The sequence below is a fragment of the Diaporthe citri genome (assembly GCF_014595645.1).
Source record: "Diaporthe citri strain NFHF-8-4 chromosome Unknown scaffold_1, whole genome shotgun sequence".
In the NCBI taxonomy this organism is placed as follows: domain Eukaryota; kingdom Fungi; phylum Ascomycota; class Sordariomycetes; order Diaporthales; family Diaporthaceae; genus Diaporthe; species Diaporthe citri.
In genome coordinates this window covers 3606429-3634245 of record NW_025064846.1, presented here as the reverse complement: position 1 = coordinate 3634245, position 27817 = coordinate 3606429, and the positions used below count along the sequence as shown (strand labels likewise).

At 55.9% G+C, this 27817-nt stretch overlaps 9 protein-coding genes and 1 non-coding gene across 10 annotated transcripts; 4 read left to right on the top strand and 6 right to left on the bottom strand.

Annotated features, from left to right (window-relative positions):
* Nucleotides 1-281: 281 nt before the first annotated feature.
* INS49_000989 (uncharacterized protein) lies at nucleotides 282-1901 on the bottom strand (the record flags this gene model as incomplete). The annotated part of the gene is made up of 1 exon (XM_043161822.1): nucleotides 282-1901. The coding sequence occupies one exon, from the start codon at nucleotides 1899-1901 to the stop codon at nucleotides 282-284; it is 1620 nt and encodes a 539-aa protein (XP_043030328.1).
* Nucleotides 1902-2918: 1017 nt separating this feature from the next.
* Nucleotides 2919-3023, top strand: INS49_000988. The gene has a single exon. It is a non-coding gene; the product is annotated as a tRNA-Ala (tRNA).
* Nucleotides 3024-4465: 1442 nt separating this feature from the next.
* On the top strand, nucleotides 4466-5752 carry INS49_000987 (uncharacterized protein; the record flags this gene model as incomplete). Its single annotated transcript, XM_043161821.1, has 1 exon — nucleotides 4466-5752. One exon carries the CDS (start codon nucleotides 4466-4468, stop codon nucleotides 5750-5752), a length of 1287 nt encoding a protein of 428 aa, XP_043030327.1.
* A 3607-nt stretch (nucleotides 5753-9359) lies between these two features.
* Nucleotides 9360-10962, bottom strand: INS49_000986 (uncharacterized protein; the record flags this gene model as incomplete). The annotated part of the gene is made up of 3 exons (XM_043161820.1): nucleotides 9360-10671; nucleotides 10751-10830; nucleotides 10912-10962. 3 exons carry the CDS (start codon nucleotides 10960-10962, stop codon nucleotides 9360-9362), a joined length of 1443 nt encoding a protein of 480 aa, XP_043030326.1.
* Nucleotides 10963-12266: 1304 nt separating this feature from the next.
* INS49_000985 (uncharacterized protein) lies at nucleotides 12267-14200 on the top strand (the record flags this gene model as incomplete). The annotated part of the gene is made up of 5 exons (XM_043161819.1): nucleotides 12267-12359; nucleotides 12475-13051; nucleotides 13109-13451; nucleotides 13513-13646; nucleotides 13716-14200. 5 exons carry the CDS (start codon nucleotides 12267-12269, stop codon nucleotides 14198-14200), a joined length of 1632 nt encoding a protein of 543 aa, XP_043030325.1.
* A 678-nt stretch (nucleotides 14201-14878) lies between these two features.
* Nucleotides 14879-16693, bottom strand: INS49_000984 (uncharacterized protein; the record flags this gene model as incomplete). Its single annotated transcript, XM_043161818.1, has 1 exon — nucleotides 14879-16693. The coding sequence occupies one exon, from the start codon at nucleotides 16691-16693 to the stop codon at nucleotides 14879-14881; it is 1815 nt and encodes a 604-aa protein (XP_043030324.1).
* Nucleotides 16694-19186: 2493 nt separating this feature from the next.
* Nucleotides 19187-19632, top strand: INS49_000983 (uncharacterized protein; the record flags this gene model as incomplete). The annotated part of the gene is made up of 3 exons (XM_043161817.1): nucleotides 19187-19245; nucleotides 19361-19423; nucleotides 19503-19632. 3 exons carry the CDS (start codon nucleotides 19187-19189, stop codon nucleotides 19630-19632), a joined length of 252 nt encoding a protein of 83 aa, XP_043030323.1.
* Nucleotides 19633-19953: 321 nt separating this feature from the next.
* On the bottom strand, nucleotides 19954-21707 carry INS49_000982 (uncharacterized protein; the record flags this gene model as incomplete). The annotated part of the gene is made up of 2 exons (XM_043161816.1): nucleotides 19954-20024; nucleotides 20087-21707. The coding sequence occupies 2 exons, from the start codon at nucleotides 21705-21707 to the stop codon at nucleotides 19954-19956; spliced, it is 1692 nt and encodes a 563-aa protein (XP_043030322.1).
* Nucleotides 21708-22485: 778 nt separating this feature from the next.
* INS49_000981 (uncharacterized protein) lies at nucleotides 22486-25748 on the bottom strand (the record flags this gene model as incomplete). Its single annotated transcript, XM_043161815.1, has 6 exons — nucleotides 22486-23790; nucleotides 23852-24393; nucleotides 25195-25333; nucleotides 25408-25458; nucleotides 25544-25684; nucleotides 25746-25748. The coding sequence occupies 6 exons, from the start codon at nucleotides 25746-25748 to the stop codon at nucleotides 22486-22488; spliced, it is 2181 nt and encodes a 726-aa protein (XP_043030321.1).
* A 684-nt stretch (nucleotides 25749-26432) lies between these two features.
* INS49_000980 (uncharacterized protein) lies at nucleotides 26433-27716 on the bottom strand (the record flags this gene model as incomplete). Its single annotated transcript, XM_043161814.1, has 6 exons — nucleotides 26433-26597; nucleotides 26660-26746; nucleotides 26802-27276; nucleotides 27354-27436; nucleotides 27499-27601; nucleotides 27676-27716. 6 exons carry the CDS (start codon nucleotides 27714-27716, stop codon nucleotides 26433-26435), a joined length of 954 nt encoding a protein of 317 aa, XP_043030320.1.
* Nucleotides 27717-27817: the final 101 nt, after the last annotated feature.

Sequence of the window (27817 nt, the reverse complement as noted above, 5' to 3'; positions counted from 1 at the left end):
TCCTCAGCAAGTAGTGCACAACAATTGCGATGTGTATTGGAAATTTCCCATGAGCTCCCCACAATGCGTGGACCTCGGCCCAGAACGCTTCCTTGATCAAACCGAACAGTAGACAGACAATGCTAGAGTACAAGAAGCCTTTGGCGCATGAGTAGCCTTCAAGTGACGGAGTGGGCTGGTGTTCCGGCACAGACGGAGGGCCCTCCCCCGACCACAGCTCGCTGCCACTTCGCAAGCCAGTCGACAGATTCTAGCTTTCCAACACTCCACGACATACATGTCTAACCGGCGTGGGACACAATCTCATCCACCAGCGCCCCCTTCTCAGGGTCGTAGTACGAGCTGATCTGTCCCGGCAGGGGAACTTCGACATAATCATCGTCCGGCCCAGAGATAACATTGAGGTTGATGCCCGCAGACTTGGAGTGGATGATCTTGGTGGCCGTGCTCTCCTTGCTGAAGTAGACCTGGGCACCATCCACGGAGTCCACCATGACGGTGGGGATCGTGCCTAGTACTTGAAGCGCGAAGTTTTGGGACTTGACCACGTCGACGGAGGAAACAAGCGTGTCCACGATCAGGTTGAGCCTGTTCGTGTTGTCGATGGTCACAGCGTTGGCCTTGCCCTTGACTATGATCGTCGTGTTGTTGCACCTGCTGATCAGGATCGAGTGCGACAGCGAGGCCTCGATCTCGATGGGGTTCGCCTCCTTCTCAAAGTTCTCAATCGTCCACTTGTTGCCCTCGAACGTCTTGACAGGGGGCTTCTTGGCTCGCATGCTTTCCGGCTTTGGCTTCTTCCCGGGCGCAGGGCTCTTGCCCCTTGAGGTGTCGGACACCGTGCTGCTGGCGCGCAGCGAGGGATTCTTGTGCGTCATCTCGGACCTGTCGACCTTTCGCAGGCCCGCGGTGACGGCCTCGCCTTTGTTGAGTTCCGAGAACACGGCGTCGAGGCCGCCTGCTGCCGGCTTGGGAGCTTCCTTCTTTTCATTGATCTGGAGAACTGGTGGGGGCCCCGGTGGCGGAGGCGGTGGGGGACCACCAGCGGCTGGTGGAGGCGGTGCTGGCGCAGAGGCTGGTGCTGCAGAGGTGGACGCAGCCTTGACAACCTCCTGGACTGGCTCGCCCCGGGCATTCCATGGGATGCCAGAGGGGAAGTACTGCTTGATGTATTCGCCAAGGTCCTTGAAGATCTGGTGGAATGACTGTATCCACTCGACTTGCTGCGGGTTCTTGTCCTTGTTGTCCTTAATCACTCGGTTACCATAATATTGTGCGGATCCCAGCGAATTCTCAACGTGCTTGTGCGGCTTGGCCTCGTCCGTGACCCAGGCCAGCAGCATGATGCCTTCAGCTACAGCGCTGAGCTCGTTAGAGTCGGGGGACCCTCTGTTGGATTCCTTGATATTCATAACAGCCATCAGAGACTCGTTGATGGGCTTGAGCAGCTTCTGGTATGCTTCCATGTCATCGCTGTTGCTCAGGTTGGGCTTCTTGGCCTTGGTCGTGATGAGGAGGAACTTGCGCTCCTCCTGGAAGCCATGGACGACCTTGGCAGCTTGCTCGGCGATGAGCCCACCAATGGCCTTGCTGAGGCGGGAGTAATTCTCGACGGATGACTTGAGGAAGGCATCGAAGTCCTCGATGGAGTCGGGCAGGGGCTCGTCGGCAGCTGCAGCTGCGCTGTGGGCAGGCGCGGAGGGCGCACGGGACGGCGCATCGGAGATGGCCTTGGAGGAGGCATCGGGGGATGCGAGAGTTTCTTTGAGGGCGGGCACGGCCTGGGGGATCTCGATGGTGGAGGAAGCAATGTCCTCGAGGCGCGAGGTGGCGGCCTCGAGTCTGTGCAGCAGGTTAGTGACCCGTTGGTTGGTGTCGGGGGAGACGACGACGGGGGCCATGGTGAGGTGATGGATGTGTGTCTGCGAGTGTGCGTGCGTGTGCGGGTCGTTGGGTGAGGAAGAGGGCGAGGGTGAGGTTGTTGGGTATTACGAAATTGGAATTGGAGATGCGTACCGCTTGATCAAGGTGGTGAGGTTGTGCATGTTGTTAACCTGAGCCATGGTGTTGGAGACTCCGGGCAGTGGCAACCCGTGGCCTTACTATTAGGTAGGTGTTGGGTGCTAGTGGGTATCTTTTGGCTGGGGAGAGGCGGTCGCGAGTACTTGCGGGACCTAGATATACTCGAGCATGGGAAGCCGGGTCGGTAGCTTCTAATCAGGCGAGTTAGATGTTCAGATGCAAAACAAGCTGCATGACATTGCGTTACAGTTAGCAGGGCGTGTATCTGCGGCACTCAGGGGGGGGGGATCTGAGGTTGAGCTGGACACTGGAGCTGTGGGTGTGCGAGTGGGTGTTTCTGGCCGTGGGTGTGGGACCTGCCTTTATACAGGAGATCTAGTATCTTTGGGCTCAATGCGAGGCAGGTAGCAAGAGGCAGAAAGGACGCAGTTCTAGGAGGAACAACCACAGCTACTGGGTGACCGTTGTCTGTGGCAGTCGCAGTCGCAGTAGTCAGGCAACGGGGTTTCAAAAGAGAGCAAAAGTGGGAGCCTGCGATAATGCAATGACGCCAGCACATAAGCAATCAGGATGTGGTTGGAGATTGTCACGGCCAAGTAACCGCACGACAGAAGACTTTCAATGCAAGCCGGTGCGGACGCAGGACGGATTGCCAGGGAGCTTGCGTCCGTGCTGCGTCCCCTACCCCTGAGCTCCTGCAACCGACTGAGTGGCCTGCAGGTGCACGTACCAGGACACCCCTGCTGATGTTATGTAATGGCTTCTGTTCCAGCACGGCCCAATCAAGTCCCACTCTAGTCAAGACGCCAATCCACTATCGCCTTCGAGAAAATTCTCACACACATTCTCCATTATCTGCGTATGATTATAATATCTCAAATGGCCATGGTCGTCAAGGGCGTCTAGCTCAAATGGTAGAGCGCGCGCTTAGCATCAACATTCTCTTCTGAGATGAGTAATCAACATGCGCGAGGTACACGGTTCGATCCCGTGGTCGTCCATTTTCTTTTTCCCTGGCATCGATACTGTCGTCCATTCACTCGTGTCTATCAGGAGAGCGTGCAAGGAGATGTTCTATGCAATGGACGGATTGCGGCCCTGTGTGGCAAGCCACAGGTTGCATGAAGAGTCTTTACTTTTACCAAGAGTCCCAGAGAGCAGACAGCACCATCAATTGTCTTGCAGAGGATATACTGGGAGATCATCGTGTGTAAGCCTTTATCCGGGGGTACAAACCCTCGATGTGTTACACCACAGGAGGTCATCTAAGGAGATTATCCCATAGGAAGTTGTCTTACAAGGAGGCATTCCCACAACTGAATTCCGCCCTACAGCAACGTGTGTACTGGTCAGGGTACAGTCAAGTTAAGCCTTGCGAACCGGTGACGGTAATTTCGGAACGATGTCTATTAATTAAGGCGGCGAGGTACGATAGCTGTATCCCCTGCCCCGGTGCGCCTATGGTGTCAATTCAATTAATCTATCGTATTCGCCCGTCATCACCTGGTAGACTACGTGAATGATGGACGCTTTATACAAGCAATATTATTGGCACCCACCATATCGGTAATACACCCTCTGGTACCAGCCCTGCTCACCTCACGCCTGATTACGAAGAGAAAGGGATCGCACCATTCAGACGTTTCATGAGATTGCGCCCGGCATTATCTCTGCAAGGACGGCCCACGGGGTTGATAATGCAAGGCTATCCACCATCTTTCGACTGATGCTGAGCGTCTAGGACCGTCAGCTTGATGCAATGCCACTCTCACAGACCGACTTCTGCTGAATTTAGTTGTTGGAACACGGCAATAATGTGATGGCCTGTACGGAGGAAAGGGCTACGGATATGTCACTGCTGAGTTTGCTAAAGCTCGCTTGAAGGGGTGGGGGTGATGGTGAGAAGTCACAGTACATGGCAATTGTGGTGTCCCGGGGCTAGCTCGATCACGTCATCCGGGCTCCAAAGTGCCCAAACAGCCCTCCCGCCATGCACCAGGCCGAGCTTCGCCCGGTATCGGCTCCCAGAAGAGCCTCCCCGGGACTGCAGTATCGCCGCGTCGCAGCGCCCGTGGGCCCATGTACCGATACCTCGCCCGGTACCCTACCACATTCCGAGTACCCCGGATTTCAATGCCTTGGGGAACCAGCTCTTGCGCCTTCATTTCTGACCGATTCTCACCTCTCCCTCCTCACACCGACCTGACAATAGCCCGTACTGGATTCTTCGCCGGGCTCACATCTACCGATCAAAGCCTCGATCGCACTGCTGCATACGAGGAAGGGCGACAAACGATCCCTCAAGTCTTGAACCGGGCCGGCTCGTCAACATACCCACCTCCAATCAATCCACCCCGCAACCGAGTCTGCGCGCCCATGACTCTTCGCCTGTGCTCATTCAGCCATTGAGTCACCAACACCAGACCTCAGCACCTCCCTCAGGATGGCAACCCCAAGCTCAGCAAGTGGCAGCGTCGCCAAGAAGGTTTTCCAAAAGGTTGACCTTGACGGGAACAACCTACCTCCCTCGCCGGCTCCCTCGAGCCCCGCCAATGGCCGGCGCCGCTACGCCCTCGCCACGGAGCTCGTCTACACCGACAACAAGGACCAGTATGGCGCCTCCAGCTTCCCTATCTACCGCTCCGCCACCTTCAAGCAGTCCGGCGCGAACCCCAACGGCGAGTATGACTACACTCGCTCCGGAAACCCCACCCGCACACACCTCGAGCGCCACCTGGCCAAGATCATGAATGCCACTCGAGCCCTGGCCGTTGGCTCTGGCATGGGCGCCCTGGATGTCATCACACGTCTTTTGAGACCCGGCGACGAGGTCATCACTGGCGACGACCTGTACGGTGGTACCAACCGCCTGCTTACCTACCTGTCCTCCAACATGGGCATTGTCGTCCACCACGTCGACACCACAAATGTCGATAGGGTCAAGGAGGTCCTCTCCAACAAGACCATGGTGCTGCTCGAGACCCCGACAAACCCCCTCATTAAGATTGTCGACATACCGACCATCTCCAAGATGACCCACGACCTCAACGGCAAGGCCCTGGTCGTCGCCGACAACACCATGTTGTCCCCAATGCTTTGCAACCCCTTGGAACTGGGCGTCGATGTCGTCTACGAGTCCGGAACAAAATACCTCTCGGGTCACCACGACATCATGGCTGGCGTGATCGCCTGCAATGACGCATCTCTGGGCGACAAGATGTACTTTATGATCAACTCGACCGGCTGTGGCCTGTCCCCCGACGATTCGTCACTGCTGATGAGAGGCATCAAGACCCTGGCCATTCGCATGGAGAAGCAGCAGTCCAACGCACAGGCCATAGCCGAATTCCTCGAGTCACATGGCTTCAAAGTCAGGTACCCAGGCCTCAAGTCCCACCCGCAGTACGACCTCCACTGGACCATGTCCCGCGGAGCAGGTGCCGTTCTGTCCTTCGAGACTGGCGATGTGACGATCTCGGAGAGGATTGTCGAGGCCGCCCGGCTTTGGGGAATCAGTGTCAGCTTCGGTTGCGTCAACAGTCTGATCAGCATGCCCTGCCGGATGAGCCATGCCAGCATCGACCCCAAGACCCGGGCAGAGAGACAGATGCCCGAGGACATAATTCGATTGTGCGTCGGTATCGAGGACGTCAACGACCTGATCGACGATCTCTCGCGCGCGGTAAGGCCTCCAGAATATACCCAGCTTGAAGTCGAGTGCATGTTCTAACGTTGTGATAGCTGGTGCAAGCTGGTGCCGTTAACATCACTTTGGATGGTTTCCACGCTGCCAACAACGCGGACGCTACTGAGCAAACATCTGACCTTGCATCTGCGTAAGTTTGGGCGATGTAGAGGATAAATGTGGGATTTGGCGTCAAGGCGCATCGTGCAAAGCATCTCGATACTCCAAAAGTTGGTCTCTTCGGTGCACAGGCAACTGTTTATTATACAAACAAAGCATTCCATTTCTCAAAAGCAAAAAAAAAAAAAATCAAACTCTCAAGACATAGTGAAATGGACTAAATGAGCAGAGACGGCCACGAATGGATATCAGGAATTTACCAATCGCGCCACACACACAACCCCTCACATCTTCGGGCGGCGCTTTCCTGCGGCCTGCATGATCGTCAGCGAACATGTATCAGTCGAATGTGGAGGGGCAGGTCGTACCTGCTGGCCTTGGGGCCACTCTGAAAAGGGTAACTCGCCCCTTCGGTACTCCCCCTCCCAAAGCTGGAGCATTGGTGACGGGAATTGGTCTGGTTTAGATGATTTCTTGGTGGACTGGCTGCTTTTGAAGGCGTCAGTGTCTTCGCGACTGGCTCGGGGACCTGAAGGGAGTTTACCTAGACTTTGGTTCACAGGGCTTGGCCTGGCGTGGTTTGGTGTCGTGAGACATCTCCAGGCAATGAGCAATGAGCTCGATTCGGTTTGGGGATTGGAGGTCGAGAAGTCGAGGTTGTGAGACAGAGAGGAGCCACAACTTCAAGCTGTCTCAGCTATGGGTTTCTCACTTGTAGAGGAGACGAGTTTCAGAGAAAAGGAAAAACACACTTCGAGGGCCTGGTCGAGAAAGCGACTCCATCTCGTCGTCCGTGGTCAACCGCCCTGCCTTTTATGCACCCCAGGCCATCATGAGGATTGCGGACAGCTGGTTGCTCTGCTGACTCTTTTGGCCCTCGGTCAAGACGTTCTACTCCAGAACAGAGCTGCAAAAGGCTTATCGCATATTTCGATCCTCACCGAGCCCACGCGGCCAGCTGGGACTGACGTCTCGACGGGGGGCAAACCCTCGAAGGGGCAGACCAAAGGCCGGAATATGATATGGGATGCCACCCGTGTAACCGCCACGCAGCAGCAGGCGATAGCCACGCTGCTGACCGTGCATGAGCGCGGATCAGGAGCAAAGGAAGCCCTGGGTGGCCCCAAGAGGGTGACAAGCGAGTGCCATAACGTTTCCCGCGCGGACCGCCGTACAGCAGAGGTATCTATCTCCCAAAATGATGGAGGTGTGATGATGGCATCTCCCATCGAGCAGCGGAACACACTGTGCAACCACACCTCTCGAAGACACTAGCCCCGTGTGTCTGTGTCTTCGCACTACACCACTGGCGCAGCGTCCAAGATCCCGTTCTGGAAGCCCAATGGGCTGTCAAACCCCCCGTCGACAGCGCAAAACGTCCAATTGCGTGCTCCATCCCACCCCCTTCCACCCCTTCATCCTTCTTTCCTCACGGCAGACACGGCCGACGCAATTGGTTCGAAGGGGGCGGCAGGCGAGCATGGGGGGAGGGGCCCGAATTGCCGACAGGTCACTGCATGCTTAATCTTGCCGCGATAGACTACTCCGTTCCAGATGGGGGTTTCCATAATGCACAGGTGTCGCCTAGGGTTACCGTCGGCTCTGACGACAAAGTCGCGCCCGTTTGCACTTACACAGTATCCAACCCCCACCACCACCTCCTGCGGGCCCCTTAATACATCTGAGACCTCCGCCGTCGAGCCGCCTCCAAGTCGCTCGCTAGTGTTGAAGAAAACGAGGAGATGAAGTAAGAAAAAGGAAGGGCGCCGTGGGGAGACCAGACTGACCGGTGGAGCTGAAGCTGAGACTTGGTCATGTAGGTAGCCCAAAAGGGAGCACAGGGACGGCACAGCTTCACGGGGTCGCAGGCGAAGGAAGCGGTTTTCACAGGAGAGTACGCAGACCGATCGTGTAGGATAGAGACCTGTATACGCATCGACGTGCTCATGGTGACACACGAAATATGACAGCCTCGTTAAATGTATGTCATGCGGTTTGATTCTTTTGTGTGTCAAGTTGCCTACTCATACATCAAGACAGGGGAGGGGAAGGGCGAATAGAAATCCTCCGAATTTCTTTCGAATAGGAAACCATCAAGCATGGAGAACACGCCGGCTGCGACTATCCGTCCTTGGCCACTCTATCCCTGGGGGGGAACAGTTGCGCGGTCTGGAACGAGACTGACCGAGAGCGTGGACCACCAGCCGCTGCCCGTCTCTGTCCTGGAATCGCCTGTCGGGCCGGCATATGAGGGAGGGAGCTGGGGGCAAGAGCCGTATGTGGCTTCTCTAGTCGGCCATCCCCCACCACAGGATCGACAGCCATCGGCTCAAGGAATTTGGACGCAGAGCCGACCACGAGGTAGCGAAGTGTGGTGCTACAGAGGCAGCGATTCCATCAGCTGATTCAAAGCTGCGTCGCAAGCGTGTGGCTCTCCTGTCGAGTCCCATGTAATCCCATGCACAGGTTTTCCGGCATCCTGCTCTGATCGAGTCTGCGGCTGTTTGATCTGAAGGATGATCTAGAATCCCTCAGAAGGTGTGGCAAGAGCAGACCATGACAACGGCTTGGACAAGAAGCATGTCCCGAACCATGACAGCGGGTCTCAAGTCTGCTGCGACTTTCCTGCTTTAGAGTTTCCATCGAGTCCTCGCGAGGTGTTTCCGTCCTCCCTCCCGCCCGTCCGCCCGCCGTTCGCTCTCGAGTCTCAGCTCTCAGATTCCCAGGATCGATAGGCCGAGATTAAGAGCCATCCACCAGCAGACCCGATAGCGAGGCAAGCGAGCGGAAACAGTGAACTAGGCGAGGCATGAGACGGGCGGAAGGGAGGGGACGGCCCTCACCGCTCCTCCCTCCCTCCCTCATCACCTGCCTCTCTCACAACTCACGCGCATGCCGCGGCTTTCCACTCTGCCCTCTGGATTTATGAATTGTCACGTCGTACCACGTGGTATGCGCTCCGAAGTTCTGCATGAGCGACAGAAGCAAACAAAAATCCGGCTTCAGGGCAACGAAATGGTGCCGTTGGCAAGATCATCTTCAGGGCCGACGCCTCGGACTGCCCTAGACCCTCATCGATGCTTCCTTCGCGCGGGGGTGGCGGGCGGATAGTGTACCCAGTGCATCATGTTCCCTCCCGTGAGCTTGCCGGATCTTGTTGTCGGTTCCTCAGCCTCACCGGACACGGCACGCGGCGGACTCGCTTGTTTCGATAGACGTTGGAGAGCCCCGCGCTTCAAAGTTATGGAGAAATGACACCAGCGGGTAGCCGCTTCAGGATCGAGGTAATTTCAAAGGTAATTAACTGTTCAGGAGAAGTCCGATCACTTGGCCGAGGGGACAGCCAGCATCCGTTTGCAACAAGTCTTTCATTTTGATGATTTGTTTGGTGGTGCAAGGAGCCGTACTTATACAGAAGGATCCATCTGCGGGACATTTCTTTCAAACAATGCGCCTAAGAGCGCATGCAGTGCCAACCTCCCTGTAATATGCAAGACGCTCGAAAATGAAAAATGCGTGATGTCGCTATCTCTTAAGCCTCAAATCGGTCGGGCAGGACTATCGGCGCGACCAGCGTCCAGACATACATGGCATAGCAGATCCAAGAACTGATGATCTTGACCCAGCTAGCCCAGTAGGTGCGTCCGACGGTGGCGAAATCGTCCTCCTTCTGGTCATCATAGCCTTGTGTGATCAGCGTGGCAACCCATGCCGTCGCGAGGAAGAATATGATGTGGAACACGGCGTAGTTGTACTGAGTGCTGCCACGCTCGTCATCGTGCGCCGAGTTGTCACCACTCGAGCCGTCATCCTCGTCATCTGACAAGAGTGCATCGGCTGGTAGACTTCCCTCCTCCACCGCCCTCCGCAGCGCCTCAGCACGCATCTCTCGGCGTCCACTGGGCTGAGTGGTCACCAGGTCATGCTCGTCTTCGTCCGGTAGGCGGATTGCACCCCTGTTGTTACCCAATCCAAGGCTCTGAGTAGCCGCCCTTGTTGTCGTGTAAGCAACGGTGAGCATTGTAACAATGGCGCCAAGAACTACAGTTGTGGTTCGCGTGCCCTGGGAGAAGGCAAAGGGGTTGCAATGCTTGGACCCATCGTCATCGGGCTCCATGGAGACTGCCGACATGGTCAGGTAGGAGCAGTAGATGGCGACCATGGCTGACTGCGCCAGGCCAGCCTTGGGGTTGACCTCCTGGACAGCCGGATGCACAGAGATTGCCGAGATAGCGATCCACAGCAGCAGGTTAATGGTGATGACGGCCTGGTTCATCGAGCAGCCGCTGCTGGCAAAGAATATGTACTGAACGATGGTCATGGCAAGCGAGCCAATATACATGCCCAGCGTGGAGCCGATGAGGACAAATCTCCAGGCGCCCGAGTCGGTGTTCTCGATCTGCTCGAGGCAGTATTCGGCCCAGGTGTGTGCCAGGTCAACCAACAAGATCAAGCCGAGGATGAGGAACAGCATGGCGGCAAAGAAGGAGATGTAGTTGCCCCAAAACTGGAAGAAGGGGTCCGGGATCAGGAAGGACAGGACGATGAAGGCCAGCCAGGCAATGACCTTGGGGCCCCAGTAACCATTCTGCAGGGCGGCTCGGGGATTTTTAGACGAGGTGACACCGACCATCAGACCGGCGAAGATAAGGTGGAACAGGCCCAGGGCAAAGTTGATCCTGTGCACCGCAAGCCAGCCGTAACACTGGCCGGAGGGGCATGTGATCTGGACGTAATCGAGGGTAAGCTTTTGGAGGTTTTTGATGGCCCATGGCGTGAGCATTATCCACGACAGGATCGAGTTGACGAGGAGGATGAGGGCATAAGCAATACGAGTAGCGACACTTGTGGTATCCTGTTAGCCGAACTGTCGTGCAAGTGTAGAGACAGCGGTTCGTGTGGGAAGGGTGGACGCAAACTCACCTGTTGCCGCACTTGCCGCAGGCGCTGCACACCATGGAGCAAGTTGCCGCGCCGCAGCAACTGGCAGCGAAAGACACCAGCTGGAACGCACAAAGTAGCATGGTCAGCTGTCATTTTTCAAGCGCCGGGTGACGGAAGAGTCGATGGGGCAAGGAACGTACAGTGCCTGCGCTGGGCAGGGCCAGCAGCGGAAGAGAGAGTAAGGCACCCATCCTGGGAGTCTGGGCCCGGACTACAACACCACCACTATTGATATCTGACGAGTTGAAACGGAGATGGATTCCGGGTTGTCTCTGCAGGAACCAGAGTCGTCTTCCACGTTGCTCAAGGCCGCGGGCTGTCGATGTCGTCGCTGGCGGTTGGATGATGCTGGGAGGGCGGGAGTTGGTTGAGGTTGGGGTCGAATGTCAATAGCCGACATGGGAGGCAGGGTGGCAGGCAGGCGGACCAAGCAAGGAAGCTTCCACGGCCAAGGCTGTTTAGTCACTGCCCAGGATGCCCAGCAAAATCACGTGGGCCGGGACCAGCCAGACAGGCCAGACCAGGCCTTCTTGTCTCACACGGTACGTAGCTGGTCGCAAGCCACGTCCTCCATGTTACGTACGCACATGCGATCCTGCACCAGCCTGCCCGTTGCCATTGTTCCATTCTTCAGCGGACCCACCCCCATTCCCCAGGACCCTTGTCGCTGCATCACCCAAGAGAAAGCGGGTTCCTGAGATGTGCTTGCGGGTGGACGGACCTGCATACCTACCGGCACTAGGCATTCAGGCACTGCAATACTTTACCTCCCTAGGTAGACTAGGCATTTCAACTGGTCAATTAATTTTCTCTGGAGATTGGTCAGTCATTTGTGTCAGCGACATAAGGAACAGGCTGCTGCTTCTCCGGTCAGGGCTGGCATCAACTGATGGCATAGGAGAGAACGAGCGATTGCAGCCTGATTTGAGCATCAAAGATCAGAGTGTCAGAATATCCTCATCTTCCTTAAATACAACAGCAGGAGGGGCCAAGGGGCCTTGGGTGGGACCGGCCCACGGCTACCCGGCAAGCCTAACTTCCCGAGTAACACGGCAGCTAGCCCCACAAGCCTGTCGCCTATTGACTGTCCCTCTCCGGGATGGGAGCTATCAAAGGCTGGGCTGTCAGCTCGTAATCCTGGAAGCTGCATTGTTATCAGTCATCGCCTATCGAAATGCAGTGCCATGCCCTTGGAAACCGGGGCCACTTTAATAGACAGCAACACGTAGTCAGTCTACCTGGCCTGCCACTTTCTGCTCACGACATACATCCGTGATAAATCCGTATCTAGTCCTTCAATTCCATTCCAGAACGCTCGTTCTCTGTCTGCGTATTTCTCTTCTCTCCCTCTCTGTCTCTCTGTCTCTGCCTTGTGTCCGTCACACACGCTCTCTCCCTCCCTCCGGCCATCTGTCGCCCCGGAACACGAACTCGGGACGTTGCATCATCACCGCATTGATGGTTGGAAACCGCCCCTCCTGACACAATCAGCACCATGGCCAACATGAAGGACCGTCAGCAGCTGCACCGCGCTCGCATCCTCTCGAGCGTGGCTGCCACCTTTGTGTCTCTGGCCTGCGGAAGCAACGTGAGTGCATCCAAGTCCCGTACAATCGCGACACACGTCGGCTCAGTGCCAGGGGCAAGCTGGAGCTCGAGCTCGAGCAACCGATAGCTGACTTCTCTCCCGCTTCTGCGCACAGTATGTCTACTCGGCATGGGCCCCTCAATTCGCCGACCGCCTGAAGTATTCGACAACCCAGAGCAACCTCATCGGTCTTGCCGGAAACCTCGGCATGTACGCCTTCGGCATGCCTGTCGGAATCCTCGTCGATGCGAAGGGACCCCGTCCGGCCGCCCTCCTCGGGTCCATAATGCTGGCGTTGGGTTACTTCCCGCTACACCTGGCCTACGATAAAGGCTCTGGCTCCGTCGCCCTCATGTGTCTCTACTCGTTCCTGTCCGGCTTGGGAGGGTGTACAGCCTTCGCCGCCGCTGTCAAGACGTCTGCCTTGAACTGGCCGCACCACAGGGGCACAGCGACGGCCTTCCCCCTGGCTGCATTTGGGCTGAGTGCATTTTTCTTCTCACTTATCGGCGGCTTCCTCTTCCCGGGTGACACAGGCGACTTCTTGTTGCTTCTGGCCTACGGCACGGCTGGCATGACCTTCCTCGGTTTCTGGTTCCTCCGTGTCATCCCACACCATGGCAGCTATCAGTCCGTGGCTGCCGACGAGGACGAGGGCAAGGTTCGGTCAGACGCTCCCTTTGTCGAGCCTGGTAGGTCCTCCCGCTCTTTCCCCTCTACAACTACGTCCACCTTACACATGAACCAAGCGGATCAAGAATCCGGCACGGCGGCCGCAACGCCCAAGAACCCCTACGATTTGACCAGTGGTCGGACCGGAGACGGAGAAGGCGAAGGCGAAGGCGAATCGTCCACCCTCACGACGGCAGCATCATCCACAATCGTCGCCGAGACGGACGATTCAGACGAAACCTCATCACTTGTCTCCTCCAAGGGCTCCTCGGTGGCAGGCGAAGTTTATGTGCAGAATGTTGATATGGATCGGTCTCATTTGGTAGATATTCGTGGCTGGCAGATCCTGCGCAGTCTCGAGTTCTGGCAGTTCTTTGCCATCATGGGCATTCTGGCAGGCATCGGCTTGATGACCATCAAGTAAGTGTATTCTGCACCCGAGCCAGGTCCCGTGCGCGCGAAACTTACACACGAGAAACAGCAACATTGGGCACAGCGTGCAAGCATTATGGTCGCACTACGATGATTCTGTGAGCAACGATAGTCTGCTCAAACGACAGCAGCTTCATGTATCTATCCTTTCTGTCTGCAGTTTCTCGGGTCGCCTGCTGAGCGGTGAGTCCACCCGACCCGGAGGCCCTCGACTTGTGTTCTCTTCTCCAGTGATCTGACCAGCTTCACCAGGTGTCGGCTCCGACTTCCTCGTCAAAGTGCTTCACGCAAGCCGCGTCTGGTGTCTTGTCGTCGCGGGTTTCATCTTCACTGTCGCCCAGGTCTGCGCCTTGGACATGGTCAACCCGAACCTGCTGGGCTTCGTTTCCGGTCTTTCAGGCCTTGGCTACGGTTTCCTTTTTGGCGTGTTCCCCTCCATCGTTGCGGAGAGCTTTGGCATCCACGGGCTTTCTCAAAACTGGGGCCTCATGACCATGAGCCCGGTCGTTTCCGGGAATATCTTCAACTTGTTCTACGGTGTCGTATTCGACCACCATAGCGTGGTCGGCCCTAATGGCGAGCGTTCTTGCGTGGAGGGGCTACAGTGCTACCGCGCCGCCTACCTGGTCACATTGGCGTCTTGCATCGTTGGATTTGTCCTCACTCTATTTGTGATCCGGCACCAGTCCGTTCAGAAACAAAGGGATGCTAAAAGCAAAGATGGCCTTGAGGACTGAAGTTTTGGTTATTTAATTTTTGGGAAGGAGTGGAGAGCTGTCGGCGTACGGTCTGGTTGAGTCGGCGATGTGGGATGCCTGTTAGACGACTTAGACAGCATAGAGACTTCAGGCGTTCTTGGTGGGATTTGGGCATCAGACCTGGGTTGCGGTCTTCCTTTTGGATGGTTCTGGGACATAGATGACAGTAAAGGGGAAATTGGCTGGGGTCCTCAGACAGACAAGACTGTTGGAGCCACAAGGCGAAACGTCAGTTATTTCTATGGCTACTGCGACTAACCAGAGGGGTGCACTATAGAAGATAATACGTATGGCGTACAGCAATAGCTTTCTTTGTTTCTCCCCTCTGTTCTGTCTCACATTAAGCGTGACCGAGTTTGCAACGGCATGAGTGCTCTTTTAGTTCGGAGTCGAGACTCTCGACCCTGTGCCACGTCTGCATGAAGTATTCTCAGCACGTGGAAGGTAGCAGTTTCGAGACGACAAACTAATGAAAAGGTTCATGGACTGGTCAAACTGATTATGAATTATTCGAAAGCCACCGGCTTAAATCTAGCGCTGTATTCTATTGGATGTGCAAAGCCACCTCTCGCACCGGACATCATTTCTTTGGAGAAAAGAAAAGACCGATCCCCGTCAGAAGAACTCTTAGAAATCTATGTTTCCCGCCCAAAACACCTAGTCCGAGGATGACACAGCAAACTTGCTCATGGCCCTCAGCCTGGCACCGTAGATGTAGAGCAAAAAGATGCCGAGGATGCCAATCGTACTCAAGCCACCCAGCAGGCTGGTGCCGCGCGCCACACCCAGGTTCCCGTAGAGCGGCCCCGCGAAGAGGATGCTACCGCACGCCAGGGCGCTGCGGAAGAAGTCGTTGCCCGCGAACAGGCTCGCGGCATACTGCGGGTAGGAGATGGGCACGTAGACGAAGATGCACTGCATGACGACGAAGACGGTCGCGCCGTAGATGGTGATGCCGATGGTGGGCGCGATCCAGGGGAACTGCGGCGCGGCGGTCCAGGCGAAGATGAACAGCCCGATGGTCGGGCCGAAGGCGGCGGCGAGCGCGGGCACGAGGCGGCTCTCCTGGACTGGCCACCCCTTGGCCTTGATCCGGGGGTTCATGTAAAAGTAGATGTAGCTTATATAGATGGCGATGCCGATTATGCAGGCAACGAGGATGCACAGGAATACCAGGCCGATCTGTCCTGCGGTCATGTCGTAGTATACGGGGTAGACGAGCGGGAACACCTCGAAGAAGCTGTAGTAGATGCCGTAGATTATGGCCGTGTAGATCTGCACGAACAGGATGGCCGGGTCCTTGAGGGTGATCTCGAGCGGCTTGATGAGCGCGTCGACCAGCACCGCCGACGTCTTCATGTTGCGCTGGTCGATCTCGCTCTGGCTCATGAAGCGGTCGTTCCCCGTCAGCTTCCGCAGCCGGCGCGCGCGCCGCAGCAGGATGTTGGCCTGGCTCGTCTCCGGGAGGAAGAAGAACATGGCCAGGAACATCGGCGACGCGGCCCAGATCACCTCGAGGAGCGACCACCGCCAGCCCATGACGGGGACCGAGTACCCGGAGAGAAGCGGGCCCAGTGCAGGGCCACAGTACGCCGCGCTAACCCATGCAATCATGGCGTATGGCAGCGACAGAAGCGAGTACATGTCCCCCACAGAAGCGCCACCCGAGGCCAAGCACGGGGACCCGAAGAAGCCCTGCAGAAAACGGAGGACCATCAGGCCCGGGTAGTTCTGGACCAGGGCGGTCGGGATGGAGATGATGGTGTACAGGAACATGGTGACAATATAGACTGGGTTGCGGCCGATCGCCGGGAGCTCAGAGAGCGGGCTGAAGATCAGGGGCCCGGTGCCGTAACCGAGCACGAACAGCGAGAGCCCCAGAGCGGCCTCGGTCTGGCCCACTCCGAACTCCTCCTTGATCCCTTCTTCGGACGTGGTGTAGATGGCTGACGACATGTACACAACGAAAGTATAAAGACATATAATGGTGGTCACGGCGGCACGGCGCGCGTTGGGCCAGTTCTGGGGGTTCTCGGGATCATCCGAGTAGTACCAGTCGACGAGAATAGCACCGTCCTTAGTCTTGCGCGGCACTATGGGTATGGACCTGGTCTTCTCGAGCTCGTGCCTCTCGTCCGCCTCGAGCCGGTCCGCGGTATAGGGCGTAGTCTCCTCGCGGCTCTTGGTCCGCTGGAGGCCCAGGCTTGACCTCTCGCCAGGTTTCTGGTAGGGCTGGGCATCTCCTTCCCTCTGTTCTGCTTGCTTCTCCTCGTCGTCAGATACTGACGACTCTGAGGAGGAGGTTGGCACGCTGTCGAAGGTAGCCGGTTGGCTTGGCTCCTCGTTGTTCATCAGCTGTACCCATGGTTCTGGCAACTGAAAGTCGGGTCTCTCCTCTGGGTACAGAAAATACTTGTTGCGGGTGATGAGGCGGATGATCCCACCAAAGGCGGAGTCTCGTACTGCCGACATGTTGTGTGTATCTACAGCTGGGGTATCAAATGACTTGGGAAATGGATATACAATGGGCTCGCTGATGGCGCTCCGGCTTTAAACTGTGCCAGGAATGAAGAATTCTCAACTCTTGAGGCCGAGGGATAGAGTTGCTTGTCGTGATTGTTGTTGGAGTCGGTGAAATATCATTTTGAAATGAGACGAAGAAGCTGTCATACTTATACATTGTCCTTCGTCAGGCTGGATGGGAACAGTAGCGCCAAGCATGGTGTTGATGTTACAAAGCCGTGATCCATAATGAGCCCTGACATTGCTGACGGAATTAGACTTATTTGCGACTCCTTTGCAATGTCGACGGACCAACTTTCGCAGTAAGATTACCAAGCGGAGGTAAACTGGCTGGAGCAAACGCCCTAATGTCCAGTATAGTCACTGATAAAAGAGTAGTCTTCCATGACGATGGTCGTAGTTTGTCGGGGATTACCCCGGCAATCAAGCTGCAGCAAGAAAACTTCGACGTGTTCCTCCAAATGGGATTTGGTTATCTGGACCCTGGATTGTAAGGGATTTGCTGCGGGGATCAGCACACCAGCCTATCTGTTTCAGGACAAATCGACCTCGAGGTACCGGCGGGATTAGTAAACCTCGCATGCTAGCTGTCCAGCGTCGATCTTGGCGTCAAGCCTCCCGGATGCAAGCGGCGTTTAGGCGCATTTATCAGCATCCAGTAGCTCCCGTCAGTCTGGGTTGGAGTCTCATTGGCTGGCCTGCCCGATGCGTCATAATGGAGATTGGAAATCGGACTTTGCGACCGGCCTGTGGATGCCTGTAGAAACGTGTGCTAGTTCGACAGATCCGATAGATTCAATGCAGATTTCGGACATGTCTGGTGTAATTGCTGCCTCGCATCAGTGACCTCGCACTCGGTAAGTCTGAGTCATTCGGCCGGAGACAATGTCTTTTGTTCAGGTCATCTTATTCAAACTAGTCAAGGAGCTGATATAGTAGACACACCAGAAAATCACAAGGGCGCGGTTCAGGTCACTGCCAAGGGGTTGTCGTCGCGTTAGGTGCGGAAATGATACGACTGACAGCCTTACTAGAGATTCCACAACGCCCACAATTTGCTATAAAATTTTGTTCCTGGCGAGAAACAGCTCCGCCAACACCCGGAGTGCCAGTGAGAAGTGAATGGGCGACGGCGGGTAATTAGGTGAACATGCATGTTTCGTGTGACGGGCACACGCTGCAGACAAACAGCCCACGAGCTGCGTTCCATGCAGATGTCGTTTAACTGTTATTTAGACGGAAACCTAGCACATGACGGCTCTACAAATCTATCATGTAGTTATTCTCCCGCTGCTCAGCGACTAAAAGAGTTGAGCAGAATTGTAATCCACGGACGTTTAGCTCTGTTCACCTCAATGACTTCGTGTTCTGATGTGGAGCAGACTGCAGGCTCGCAGTTGTGAGACGACGCAGGCCATCCGCCGGGGGCAGATGGGCAATATAACCCCCCTTGCCCCATGAGCGATGTCGTTGCAGAGAAAGTCATTGTCCTCAGCCTCGGTCACCAACAATTGCAGCGGATTGCAGCTCTCCAAGATAATTTGATTACTCTTTCGTCACAAGTGATTTCAGGCTATCCATCGGCTCACAATAACGGTAGTGTAGACTAGGCTTTAGGGACTTGTGGTAGGTAATTACTCATTCAACCTCACGGGCCATGCCTTGTCGTTTTAATTAACAATTATGCCAGCGTAAGCATTGAGAGATTATAAAACACTTTGAGAGAACACACTTACTACCCTTCCTATCAGTGCCCGCTTTCTCGGCAGAGTGGGAATCATTAGTCAGAAGACTAGAAACCCACACCAAGGAGTATTTAGCGAGGGAGTAGTCAAGTTTCTTATGACCATCCTTCTAGGGCGAAAGCATACACGTATATCCTCAGCTACATGCTAGGCTTTAGAACGCTCCTCGAGAATGAACTGGCCAGATAAATGACGCTCTATGCTTTATACGGGCTGAAGTAAGCCATGAGAGGACTGGTCCATCAGCGGCACTCAAGGCCATTGAAAGACACTACGGCAAGTTAGGATTCCGCAAGCTTGACCAGCAAATAAGGCTATAGAGAGCAAAAAGGCAAGCTCTCATTAAGCGAATCATCATATGTCTATACGGCGGGGTTGCTCTCATATGCCTAGTTATCATCTTGGTTCTTTAATTACCCACCTTCAAATACTAATCTTATCACCATATCAGTCGCTACGATTATTTTTGCTTTGAGTTTGGCAATCGGGGCTTTGGATAGTACTGGAAAGGATGTTTTTAGCTGCAACTGCAGCTTATATGGCCGTGCTGGTTGTTCAACATAGTAGACGACACTGCATGATGCAAGGCCGTTGGTGGTTTGGCAAATTTCTGACACTGGGTATTCAACTTGTCTTTTGGTGTGCTGCCAGAACTGGTCCTGGAGAAGGCACCACGTTTACATTGGCGATGGGCATGATGGCTAGGGTTTGCCTGCAGAGGGCTGTCCAGCAGGGCCTTCCTCTTTTATATGTTATGTGAGCCTGCATTGTGATCAGCCTCATTCACTGCGATTTTGTGATCCTATGTGAGCACAGAAACGTGGGAATTAGTGAGTGAGACCTATAGTGTACCTAACGAATTATGTTACAGGTGTAAGGATTGGTGTGAATTTGTCATTGTGGACGCACCCGTGGAGCACCCTGCCTACAACTAGTTCGTCTTCCCTTTGCCCTATCCTTATCTCGTCCCTAAAACAACCTTAGGCTCAAATACATACTGACCTATGATACAGCGGCTGCGTCGACCCTGTAGGAGGAACGGTCCTTGGCAACTATGGCAGTGTCTCTCGGGATACGGACTTGCCTCCGGGCGACGATGGCTTCGTGATGGAGGCATTCGAAGGTCCACCTCGCAAGGACTGAACTGGGTCGCTGGATGTGCGATGCTCGCATGGGGAGGTCCTGTGTGAGGACGTTGTTTTTGACCTGACTCAAGCCCGGGAGATTACTTGTCCTTAGAAACACAATCAAGGCAGTACTTCCAGCATTCCACACTTCTGCCAGTTAGGCCCTTTCTGGCAGCTGTGATCATTGTTATAAATCCCCGGAGAACGGGAAATTCAGCTAAAGATTGCAGGAACTAATTCAATTAACCCTGTATCGAGATCTAGTGGTTACTCTTGTATGCAATTAAGCTGGAACAAAAGTATCGCCGTTAATCTTTTGTGCGACAGGAGTATATCTCTACCTGCTGAAGTATACAGGCGTCTTCCCCTTGCCGCCGTTGTTAGTAGCATACGGACCAACAATGGTGCCTGCATAGCAATGTCAGCACATTTCCATTTGAGGAAGCTGTGGAGGTCCAAGGAAGTCTCACCTGTAAACGGCCCGGTGCCACCGGAGACGATCAATGCACTCGCAGACCCAATTTCCCGGTACTCTCGCGGCCTCGAAGCCGGCGCCGCCCCGAAGACGTACAGCGAGTCGCTGACGGCGGAAACCGACAGACGGATCTTGTCCGATCGCCACGACTTTGGGACGGGAACGGCCACAGTCTCGGGCACGGTAATATTGGGCTTCCCGGACGCCTCAACCCGGAACCTGAACGCTTGGGTCGTGTTCGTCCCGTTGTTAGCTGGGAGGTTGACTATCCCCAAGTCGATGTGCTGGAACTGCGTCAGGAAGACCGAGATGCCCGCTTCCTCGTCCTCGACCTCGGGCTTGAATGAAACGTCGACGGTGTAGTTGAACAGAGTCGCGCTCTGCTTGCGAGCAATGAAACCGACACCATCCTCAGCTGGCTTGAAGTCAGGCGTGGCCGACAGGTTCACGGGCGAAGGGGATATTTGGAGAGTCCCGGGGTGACCTTCTGACGAAACTGCGAACAGTGAGGTCTTGGGGGGACGCCAGAAGAAGAAGTGCCTAGGGATATCAGAGCCCGGCGCAAAGTCGACGACGTCCGGCTCGTCGACCCAATGGCCGTCCCCAGGGATACAACTATTCGTTGGCGGCAAGGGGCCCGTCATTGTGCCGAGCACTGGGTCGAGGACGGGCCACTCGTTCTCTTCCCAGTTGACTGCGAAGAGAACCATCTCGCGGCTCATGGGGTAGATTTCCCACTCGGGGCCAGACCTTGTGGCCAGCGCAACACCCCACCAGTTACCAGAGGCGTCCTGGAAAAGATCGGCGTGTCCAACAGTTTGAAAGTATCTGTCAGTGTTTTTGGCCGTGAGGATTGGGTTCTGTGGTGCTCCCACAAAGGGCCCCTCGAACTCCTCGGATCGCGCAATCGTGACAGAGTGGTTGGTCTCCGTTCCACCCTCGCCGATCAACAGGTAGTAGTAATCGTCTTTGTGGTAGAAGTGTGGTCCTTCCGGGTTGCGATCACCAGTTCCATTCCAGACCCTGGAGGGCTCAGTCGCCGTGCCCGTGGAAAGATCAATTTCGCTGACATATATACCTGCCGCAACTGACATGTAGACCTTCCCATTGTCCCAAAAGATATCTGGGTCAATACCATTGGCGGGATTGTCAACATGCAGGGGGCCAGTCCAGGAGGCGTCATCGTAAGGGTCTGTCGTAGTGAACAGCAAGATCTTGGGCCCCCATCCTTCGTACCAGGACACGTAGGACGTGATAAGGTAGAAATTTCCTTCGTGGTACCGGATAGTCGACGCCCATATCCCCTCGTTCTGTTGCGAGTTTCTAGACAGCTCCGGCAGTTGCTCGGGACGGGTCAGGGCGTTGCTTGCAAGCTTCCAATTGATCAGATCTTTGCTGGCATAGACTGGGACACCCGGGAACGCCAGGAAAGAAGAGACAGTGCAAAAGAACGTGTTATCCCATTCCTTCACGAACGTGCAGCTAGGATCCGAATTCCACCCGGGGAGGATTGGGTTGTGGAAGGTCTTGTTCGCCGAAGCCGCCTCCTGAGACTGGCCTTGACCCACCAGAGCGAGAACAGACAGCCCGATAAGGCTGAAGAATCTCACATGCATTGAGTTATTTGGTTGGTAAAGACGGGACTGGCGATACTGGCGTTGCGCTTCGAACAGGCAGAAGTGGCCATTATGGCGGCATATGCATGCTATTTGCACCACGCAATCAGGGGAGCAATGGCCCTTGCACCGTGGCATTGGGTCACGATGATGTACCAACCATCTAATCTTCTTTCCTTCGGATCTCTTGATAAAATTATGTGAGACTAAGAAGGTCGTATTGATTTCTTCCGCCAATGTCGCGCAGACGATGATCTCCTCTCAGTATAGTGCGGGATGAATACATATCCGGGCGGGAAGCCGCCGTGAACTCCCCGCAATCTGAACGGCTTGCGTCCCGATGTTACCGTCGCCTCTGAATACCAAGACTACCTGCCTGGACAATAGGCCGAGCTGTTTGCCTTGTCGTTATGAGGGGTGAGGAATACCGACAACCCAGACAAGATCCGTAACTCTTGAATGTGCCGGGTCCTCAGACCAAAATACACTGTTGTCAAGTTGGGAATTGTGTATATAGTGGTCTAGGCTGTTCCGGTTGAGACCAGGGAGAAGTACGCAAATCTGCTCTGAGTGCCGCCATCCTTGCGGCAGGACCGCCGTACGAGACCCTTCGGAAACCCTAAGGGGCCTTCTGTCGCACCGGTCTTGGTCCCATGAAAGCCGATACCGATTCTTCAGTCTCGAAGAGCCGTGTTCTCCAGGCCCATATCGCAGAAGAGGCCTAATCGCTCTTTGTAACTGTCACGAACGTTCGCGGTGCCACGTCGACCTTTCTAAATCACACGGACAGCTGCGCACTGTCCCCTGGGCCCAAGTCTGTGTCTTGATCGACCGCCCCATTCCGAGAGGAGGCATCGGCTCCCGTGATCGTCCCAGCCTCGACCTCCGCACGCAATGCATTGATCGTCCCCTCCTCCAGGCCATTCCTCTTGCAGATGTCCAATATACGCCATGCCTCCGGGTCCCGTTCAACAATCAGTCTCTTGATGAGCTTGACGGATAGGTCCATGACCTCCGCCTTTCGCTGCCCCTTCGAGAGGTCCCTCCCAGCCTTGAGGTGCGGCGCAACTTTGAAGAAGTAGTCCTTGGCTCTGTGGCTCGGCCCCTGGAACTCGACGTTGATCCTGTACATGTGCTTCGTGATGACCAGATTCGGCTTGATGCCGAAGTGGACCATCTCTCCTGCAAAGAATTGCGCGAGCTCCGGTCTGGTGCACTTCCACAGCAGGTTTCTGAAGGTCTCTAAGTTCGGTCCGTCGGGGACGAACTCACGGATCCGCCGGTACAGACCCAGGGCCTTGGCGAACGCGTCATCGGGCTGCTTCACGTTGGCCTTGACGATCTCGTTTAGCACGCAGTTGAAGACGGTGACGGGCACCCTGTGCTTCCCCTGTAGCCCGGACATGGCGTGGACAACCTGGTCGACGAGGGACGGATCACGGGTCAAGGCGAAGGCGAGAGAGCCGGTGCTGGAATTGGTGACCTCCACACCAGCAACGTGCATGATGCAGTAGACCTCGAGCGCCTTTTCAACGTTCCCTTGGGCGGCATGCGCGTCGATTAATGCCTCGTAGTGGTACCGATTGAGTCTTGTCCCCCTTGACGCCAGATACTCGATAACCGGCGTGCAAAGCTCCGTGTCTCCGTAGACCGCGGCCATGTTTAGGACGTTCAGCGCAACACCATCCGAAGGATTAACGACCCCCTGCTGGACAGCACGGTTCCAGATATACCTCGTTGCTGCGATGCTTTGACCTTTGCTGCACACGTCAAGCAGGAAGTACCAGACGTTGACTGGAACCTCGTGGCCGCAGTCAAGTCTGTGGCGCACTATCCGCAGAGCATCGTCGAGGAACTCCATCTTTCCAAAAACATAGATAAAGATGTCGTACACCCAGCCCTCGATCTGTATGCCCTTTTCATACATCTCATGCAGCTTCTCCAGCGCTAGCTCATATTGCTCGTCTCGGAGGAGCCCAATGGCAATGTGCTGGTGACCTTCGGGGCTTAATTCTAACCATCTTTCTTTCATCTCCTTGATGATAGTGCTGCGGAGAAGGTAGTCAGGGTGTATCGCCAAAGCCTAGATTTGGAGACATGGGTTAGCAGAACGAACCAAGCGCCTCAGGCTAGGCATTTCATACCTGTAGGGCGGCATGGTACGCCGTCGACGACCAGGGCAGCTTCTTGTGCCTCATTTCCCGAAGCAGTTCCTTGACGGCATCTGCAGACCCATCTGTGGCAGCGTGCGCCATGAGCAGAGTTTCGTAGAGGAAGGTGTCCGGCGCCGTCCCGGTTGCGAGCAGGTGTTTGACCAGGGCCGATGTAGTCCTCCTGTATGTCGGTCTTTCCTTGGTCCTCAACTTTCGCAGCGTCTCATATATCTCTTCGGTGGTCGCGCGCGGGATGTCTTCATCGAGCCGCCGGCCCCGGATGAGCCGATTGACCATGTCTTTCGGACCCTCTTGGCTTTCCAAGGCATCGCTGGATGCCACCGCGGTGTCGAAGTGTTCGGCATGCTTGTTCGGGAGTGTCGGTTCAACCAGGGGCTTTGATGAGTTGTCTGTGTGCGACTTGCTCTCGTCTGTCGGACTGGCAGGCGCACTCTCCAAGGAATGTTCCCTGGGTTCCTCCTGCTCAAGCCAGTCAGGAGCGACTTGGCGCTTTAAGACCTTCTTTTCATCGACTGCACTGGCAAGGGAGGCGAAAGGGTCCTGGTTCGGCTTCGCGCCATTCTCACGACGGCGACCCGTGGTGTGGAGGCAGCGCGGCCCGGAAACATTTTGGAGGGCGGCAGAGGCTGGTGCTCTTGCCTGGGGACGGCTGTGTGCGCTGGTGATGCACCTGGTCACCGTAGCATCAATTGAGGGACAGAGGCATCGCCACAGCCCGTCAATGGTGATCCGGGCGCCAGACATTGACTTGCCGCGACGCAGGGGGAGACCTGCCAAAATTCTCTACGGAAGATGCGATGCGAGGTGCGGTGCGAGGTGCGATGCGAGGTGCGATGCGAGGTGCGATGCGAGGTGCGAAGCTCCCAAACTTGGGGTAGCTATCGCTGATAAGAGCTTCACGTTATCACGTGCCAAGTCGATGTCCGGTCTGGAGGCGATCATCACCCAGACACCCAAGACAGGCAATTAATCGAGTCTCTATGGTTCTCTGTTGAAGAGCTTGTGGACTGTGTGGACTGACAGTCCACAGCGCAACTCGTCCCCTTGAGTGCATCCGCCGAAACCCTGGTCATGACGGAGGATTCTTCCCTGAGCTGAACGGCCCTCTGCCGGGCGCCGTCTCTACTTCAACCTCTTGCACAGGTCGCAAAGGTGCTTGCAATACACTGACCGGCCCTGGTCGCTCAAGCCCGCGAGGACTGTCTCCGGCGGGAGTGGGTATCATTGTGTGTCTGTCATTCGTGAACGCCTCACACCATGTTGCTGCCTCTATCCCCTCCCCCTTCCTCGCCCACGGCCCTGGCCTCTTCCACGGCCGCCCCGGTCCCCGCCCCTTCCGCCGTGGTCGCCTCTGTTCTGGCCGCCTCTTCCGCCCCGGAAACCGCCCTGGTGGTTCGCTTGTTGCTCCTTCACGATGTCGATGATCTCGTCGGGTACGCGCAGGTATTTGATCTGCCCCGGGCGTGGCCCCCTGTTAGCTTCCTTTGCCACAACACTCAGGGGCGCAGACGGCTGATCAGACGTACATTGTTTCCCTTCACGTATGCCTCCGGTAACCGTGTGAATCTGTCGCCTTCCTAGAGCCACGAGCAACTCGGGTCAGCCCTTCCATCCAAGCAGTGTAGATTGCGGTGGTGTGTTGGCGCCACAGCGACGACGTACAGGGCTCGTCTGGACCACCTCCTTCAGTGTCAGGTTCATCCACGTGTCGCAGTTGACAAGGTGGCCGTTGAGGGTCTCGCCGTTCTTCAGCTCGACGAGCATGGGGTGCCCTTGGGCGGCGTTAAGGAGCCCGAGGGGTAGCTGCGAAGGACTCGAATGTCAGCAAGCGCGCGTTTAAGGATACTGACTAGGGGCGGCTGACCATGTTGGCTGTGCGATGGTGGAATCAGGGAAGGTTCTGTCGCTACCGCATCGAGACAAGTTGTTCAGTTTACGAAGATGCGATTTGTGTTGGAGATCAAGCGAAGCAGCAGCAGATGCAACTAGTCCAGGTAGCAGCGTCACTCCAGCTGAAATCGGGCGCACGGGCCACCTGGCCAGAGTCTCACATGTTTGATGAATTGATCGGAGCAGGTCCAAACAGACCCCAGGCAAGCTTTCCTTGCCCCCCTGCCAGAAGTAGAATGAAGTCGTATCCCAAAAGAAATGCTACCTACCAACCAGGTCGCGAAGAACACGGGGAGAACAATTTGAAGGATGCGACGGTCCTGAGGCAACCCTCTGAATGGGGAAACACTGAGGCTTGCTCAGGGACAACCCTGATCATCTACCGGACAAGTCTCCTAAGAAAAGCCTCCACAACGGGGAAATCATCGATCGCAGTCAGGTGCCCTGCCCTATTGCTGAATCTCCGGATATTCTCCACACGCATACACAACCTCTTCGACGCGAAGCGGCTCTCCTTGGACGCCACCGTCGGCCCCGGCTCACACATCCCACTGCAAGCCAAGAATCACGTAGTTTTGCCCACTAGGCACCTTTAGGAGGTGCTCTCACGGCTCTTCCGGTAGCTAGCCTAATACACATCCAGCGCGAGTTAGTAGGTGCTTCAGGGCAGCGAGTAACCCGAGGCGCGACTTGCCTCCTGCTCGACCTGCAGACCCTCGATGGTAGGCGCAAGCTCGCTGAGGATCTCGTAGGCCTTCTTGTGGTACTCCATCTGAGCGGCGATGAGCTCGGCAAGGTTGCGGAGCGGCTCAGGGGTATCAAGGACCTGCAGTTACGGTCAGCCATGCGAACCGCCTATACGTAGTTGCGTGCTCTGGTGCGACTCACGTTCTTCATCACACCAACAGCCTCCTCGGTCTGTGTGACGAACTCATCCTCGGCCTTCTCGATCTCCTCCTGCGCCTCGGGGCTGATCTCGGCCTCCTCGTGTGACTCAGTCCTGGGGCTCTGGGCGGCGGCGACGGCGCACGGGGATCTTCCATGTGTTTCCCTTGGCCTTTCCCTTGGCCGCATCCAGCGTCAGGCGCGACTTCTCGACTCCCTTGCGCGCGCGCGTCGCGAACATGATGTTCGTGTTCAGAGTGGTGTTCCATCCTGCCAGGAACCGGCTCTGGATCTGCGCATCCTGGGCGAGTCTGGCCTCACCGACTCGCTCCTCAGCCAGGGCGAACTTCTCGAGGGCGGCCGCAAGTGGGTCGTCACCGGTGCCAGTGTGTTGCTGATGCAGGAGCTGGCTGCTAGCCAGGGAGGCGCGGGCGATGGCGTGGGCGAACGTCTTGGGCTGGGGCTTCGCAGAAGGAGGTGCGGTCAGGGCGGCCTGGGCCTCGGCGGGCGAGGAGGCCGAAGAGAGGAGATTGACCTTCTCGCTGACGGTGCGACCGAGGTCGTTGAAAGTCTCGGTGATGTTGGCTGGGTAGTCATAGGCTTCCTTCGAGTACTGGTTGCTGATAAGGGAGGGATGTCAGCGCGACATGGAGGATGGCGCCCGCAGGCCTGGAAGCAGGTGGGTAATTGTACTCACGTCACAGCCAGCATCTTCTGGTGGACCTGCTTCAGGGCATCGACACGCTTCTCGAGGTCGATGTAGTCGGGTGGGAGCTGGGTCTTCCGCGTGGGTGATCGTCAGCATGTGAATCAAGGTCCGTACTGCTGTCAACTCCACTGACCTTATCGTCTGTCTGACCCAGCATCTCCTTGGTCGACTGGAAGGTGCGGGAGGCGAAGGGGGTGAACTGTGACCCAAAGGAGCCGACGGTGCTCCCAAAACCGCTGTCAAGGAGGTCGTCGTCAGCTGCCAGAGCTCCTATCGCAGAGCAGCGCGAGATTTAAATATGGAGGCTTACCTAAAGGTCGACCCCAGGTTGAGGTTCTTGAAGTTGTCCATGACGGCTGCAGACTATGACTCGATGAGGAACTTTAGTTTTCTGCTTGCACGCTTCTTTCAGGGAATGAATGAATGGCTTCGTCGATTCGCAATCAGGGAGG